We start from the raw sequence: 4,883 nt of genomic DNA, 5'->3' as shown, positions 1-4,883 counted from the left end.
CATTATATTTTTAAATTTATGTAGATACGTGTACAACATTGTTAATAATAGTAATCCCACTTTATCAAATGGTAAAATCCATTGAATATCGATGGATATTACAACGAGTTTGAATAATTTTCTAATGTTCATCCGAGAATTCGTTAAGGCAATATGTTCAAGTAATATATTTTCGAGATATATTTTCAAAGTAATATTTTCCAAGTAATATTTTCATGGTAATATTTTCATAAGTTCTATTTATAGAAAAATTGTGTTAGATAAAAGTATCGAAGTACAAGCATGTAAATATCGATAATAATATTTTTTTACAGTTTTTAGATTATAATATTGGTAAGATAAACGCTTGGTATCTCTATTTTTATATATGCACATACACATGCGCGTACATGAATTCTCATATGCACGCACGCGCAAACATATAGAAAATTTTAGATTAATGTCTTAAAAATTTACACGGCTATTATTATTCATTATGCATTTCTTTTGAGCAAAGCTTCCCCATATATTTATTCCTCAATATTTTTACGTGAAATTCATTAATATTGAATGAAATTCAACGTTTCAAGTATAAGAAGTAAATCACTACATTAATCGTCGAATATATAATGCCCACCACTGAGAAGATTCCTACGATATAATTGAAGCCTCAAAAATATGAGCAAATTTAATAATCATAGCCGAAATTGACCCTGAAATAAATAATAATCCGAGTATATTCTGTCTTGTAAATTATCCCAATGGAAACTCGGCGTCTTGCAAATGTCTTGCCCTCGCAAATATTTCTCCGTCTGTGCGCAGGATACAGGATACGCATCCCTTTCGCGCATACAATCGAACGAGCCTGCCAGTATAGGATGTTATAGAAGTACTTTAATACACCGTCAGTTGCAGCCCCGCGTCATTGCTCGAGTGCAATTTTAACGGGGCTGCGGTGGGCGGGAGGGGGCAGTGGGAGGCTGTCGACCGACGGTATTCCCGTCCAGCTCAGCCAGCCCCTCTTGGGTGCTGCGGGGGTGGGAAGGTTTAGACAACGGTGGCGCGCGCACTCGTGTATGGTCGATGGCCTTTGAAAATTTCAATGGCCCTTTGTGCTCGGCCAGCCGAATGCAGTCGGACGATCTGATTTCTGTCTGTGCCCGTCTAACTTGGAGCGACGAAAGGGCATTTCGCGTGGCCCTTTCATAGTCCGGGGCAAAGTTTTGGGGAAATCATCATGGGCTTTCGATGGCTCGCAACCGCGCCGAGAGAGAAATGATCGCCAGGATGAAACTGTTAAAGCCGACGTGGCCGGACACTTGCGCCGTGGGCAGATTTTCGACGAAACTCTCGCTCTGATCGAGTTGATCGACTGGCGCGAAACTATAGGGAAACGAGACATTTTATATATGCGGAAATTAATATTTGCGCTCCCGTCAAATGGAAAACTGGTTAGAATTGAAATATTAAATTCAAACGCGCATCTTCAACTTTTTACATATTTCATATTACGAATTACCTTCTGTGCCTTTTACACACACATGTATATATATTTATATATAAAATTATTCGCAATTTCATTCGAAGTAACTTTTTTTATATGCCAAAGATATTTTGAAGAATTAAGAAACTTATATTATAATTTTTAACATAATAAATTTACAGCTATTCATTATAAAATAATATTTCGTATGCCACTCACGCAAAAACATACGTCATACATTGTAATTCATAAAACATGAAGATTCTTAAAAAACAAAGAAAAATTCGTTCCATTCATTTTGTATTTTTATTTATATTAATGTGATGGCTACGATTACTCAAACTACGTTCCAAATACATTAAACGAGCAACTATATGTATTCAACAAAATCTGGATACTATTAAAATTTCACTAGATTTTTGCTTTCTGAGTTAAAATTTTTTAATGTGCCTAGAATGTGTGTCCACTTACTTCATAATACCGATATAAAGAAATTGCAATTGATATTGCAATTAGCATCACAAGAAAATATTATTTAATCATAATCAAATTCAATTTTCCTTCCACGATAGAATTTCGCACAGACTTATACGCGACGAAAGGTCATTGCTGTTTTTAAGACAGAATAAAGGAAATTTGAATCGCCATTGCGCGCCAAACATTTGCACTCATAACGCGAAAATAGTCGAATATTCAAGCAATAACAACTTCGCATCGATTGCATGTATCCTCGTAATCATGACAACTTACGATCGGAAAAACAAAAATTCCTTAAATTGCCTTGCGCTATGACATGACTCCATATTAACAAACGTATTTTTATTTATATTTCGTTAAAACTTTTCGGTTCTCAATATTATTTAATATAAAAAATAAAAAAATCTGGGAAAAATTATAAGTTTGAAGGCTCTGGGGTGTAATGCCAATTAGCAAAGAAATGGGAATTATAACAAGATCTAAACAGCCGGCAAAAGCCGTATATCAGGTAATCACTGCCCTCAAGAACTTGAAAAGCATCAACGGCCCGACAATGATGGATATTGTAAAGTACATTTTCGCGGCAAATCACAAACCATCGACAAAATGTCAGGTACGTCACTAAAAATCCAAGAACCTTTTTCGTACTAAACTTATTCCCCCTTGTAGTTTCTGTCGGCTTATTCATCTAATATGACACGCTATCCATACTAAAATAATAAATAAGTAAATAAATAAATATTATATTACAATGACATAATAGCTGCATGTATTATCATCTTAAATTTGGCGCTAATGAAAAAAAAAAAAAAAAAAAATTCTTTATAATTCTTTATTATTAAATAATGCAAACACACGCGCACAATGTTTTATTTCATCAATATCATATCGACGATTTACAATATATTATTCCTAGTTCAGTATTATGATTTTTATTACACATCATATCTAACTAAACAATTTACTAATAAAAAATGATAAAAGCAAATATAATATTTACTTATATTCATTACTATTAATAGAAAAAATTTTATTTTTCAATTTTAGCTAATAACTGTAGTAATGTAGTTACATTTTATTATATATGCGAATATAATTTATTGCTGCTTATAAATACTTTTTTAACAAAAAAAAAAAAAAAAAAATGTTATTTAATGACAATTGCAAATATATTTATACTAATAAATTAACATTCATGTTTAGTGGTATTTCATTCCATTAAAACAATATTTCTATATTTTTTATTTGGATATAAATATTTTATATCATCATATTATTTCATATTATCAAATTGAAATATCTCTAAAAGTGTCAGTATTTTTTATTTTTAATAATTTATTATTGAGAAATTTTGTAGTTCCAATTTCTATGGTCTCGGATCTAATTGCACGATTACAGTTGTTTGCTTAAATTTTTTTATTCTTTCATATTAATTGGATGACCATGTCTTTGAGGCTTTGCAAAAAAAAAAAAAAAAAAAAAAAAAAAAAATGTGAAACATAAATTCAAATTAATAATTTTTATATAAAAGTATACTCGTCATTGTAAGCGCAAAACTATTTTCTATCTTTTTAATTGATGTATTTTTATTCAATAATTGCATTCAATTTATTATCGGTAAAATATGTTGTTTTTACTTTCATTCAGTCCGATCATGATAAATAAGTAGATACAATTATATAAAACATATCCATAAAATCTTGATTATAATTATTATTTATTACATTATATTTAATATAATACATATTGATTTATTTTATAACAAAATGTTTTTATATTTATTTAAATTTTCACTAAATTTTAATAAATTTCTTTCTACTAATTGAATAAATATTTAGAATTATTTAGTATTTCCTAAAGAACAGAAATGTTCTACATGAATAATTTTGCAAATTTTTTTTTTTTAATATACTTTATTATACACTTTTGACGCAATCAATTTTTAACCAAATTTTTTGTTTTTTTTTGTTTTTTTTGTTTTTTTTTTGTTTTTTTTTTTGTTCGAATAAAAAGATGCGCAAAGTCTCACTTTTTAATCAATGACAAATTAATGAAGCAACTTATCAAGGTGAATAACCGTAAATTGGTATAAAGGACTTTTGTATCGGCAGATAATGACGGCCTTGAAACGCGCTATAGAATTTGGCTTAATCAAACGGAATAGAGGCCACTACTTAATTTCCTCGCCAGATGAAGATTTAACGAACCTATCCAATTCGTCCAGTCGACTAACGAGGTTTCGCGAGTTACCTAAGTTCTCTGACAAGGTCACGAAGCGCATGTCGATAATGAAGATGGGTCGTAGAAAATATAGCAACAGTTCGCGCAATGGATGGAAAGTCGCATCCAGGACATCACGATATAATTCGAAACAGGATTCGAACTATGCGTAAATAATGATCATGTCCTTAGATATTAATTGTTAGTCTTGACGGCTTTGTTCTTCTGTACCGTGTTTTTTTTTTCGTTTTTTTTCTTTCTTTTTTTATATTCATTAAATTCTTCAGGATTTAAATATTTTGATATGTCTTTGTATCTTTGGCTTATATTCTCAATAAATTATTGTAACAGTTTTTCTGTTTTATTTTCTGGCATAGTTAAAGGCGATCATTAGTACGAAGCTGCAAGGTCGAGTTACTTGCGAATTCCATGATCCCGAATGCTAAATATAATCCGTGCAAATTTTATAACGTTCAACCTTTGGCAATGATATTGATAGACGTATTACATTAATATTTTATTTCCATTACATTTCGTAATATAGGAATCAATTAATATAATGTTCTCTTTAGCTTCATTTTACACCTCTTTATGATATTTACATACGTATAATTTGTTAATTTTTTTCATTTTCTCTGTTGTTTTTCAATAAAAGAACAACAAAAACGTACAATAAATAAACATTCTATTGCATAAAGTAGAATCCATAAAGCACTATCTAAGA

The 4,883-nt window shown here is 30.2% G+C and overlaps 1 protein-coding gene across 1 annotated transcript; it reads left to right on the top strand.

Annotated features, from left to right (window-relative positions):
• The first annotated feature begins 2,180 nt into the window (after positions 1-2,180).
• On the top strand, positions 2,181-4,332 carry LOC105364136 (uncharacterized). The gene is made up of 2 exons (XM_011502000.1): positions 2,181-2,552; positions 4,051-4,332. Exons 1-2 carry the CDS (start codon positions 2,382-2,384, stop codon positions 4,330-4,332), a joined length of 453 nt encoding a protein of 150 aa, XP_011500302.1. The 5' UTR covers positions 2,181-2,381.
• Positions 4,333-4,883: the final 551 nt, after the last annotated feature.

The sequence above is a fragment of the Ceratosolen solmsi genome, unplaced genomic scaffold (genome assembly GCF_000503995.2).
Source record: "Ceratosolen solmsi marchali unplaced genomic scaffold, CerSol_1.0 scaffold23, whole genome shotgun sequence".
In the NCBI taxonomy this organism is placed as follows: Eukaryota; Metazoa; Arthropoda; class Insecta; order Hymenoptera; family Agaonidae; genus Ceratosolen; species Ceratosolen solmsi.
Note: the sequence above shows the minus strand (reverse complement) of the source record. Positions and strands in the feature narration are given on the sequence as shown.

Coding starts and splice junctions, on each gene's coding strand:
- LOC105364136 (XM_011502000.1), top strand. CDS start 2,382: ATGCCAATTAGCAAAGAAATGGGAATTATAACAAGATCTAAACAGCCG. Junction 2,553..4,050: donor AACCATCGACAAAATGTCAG/GTACGTCACTAA, acceptor TTGTATCGGCAG/ATAATGACGGCCTTGAAACG.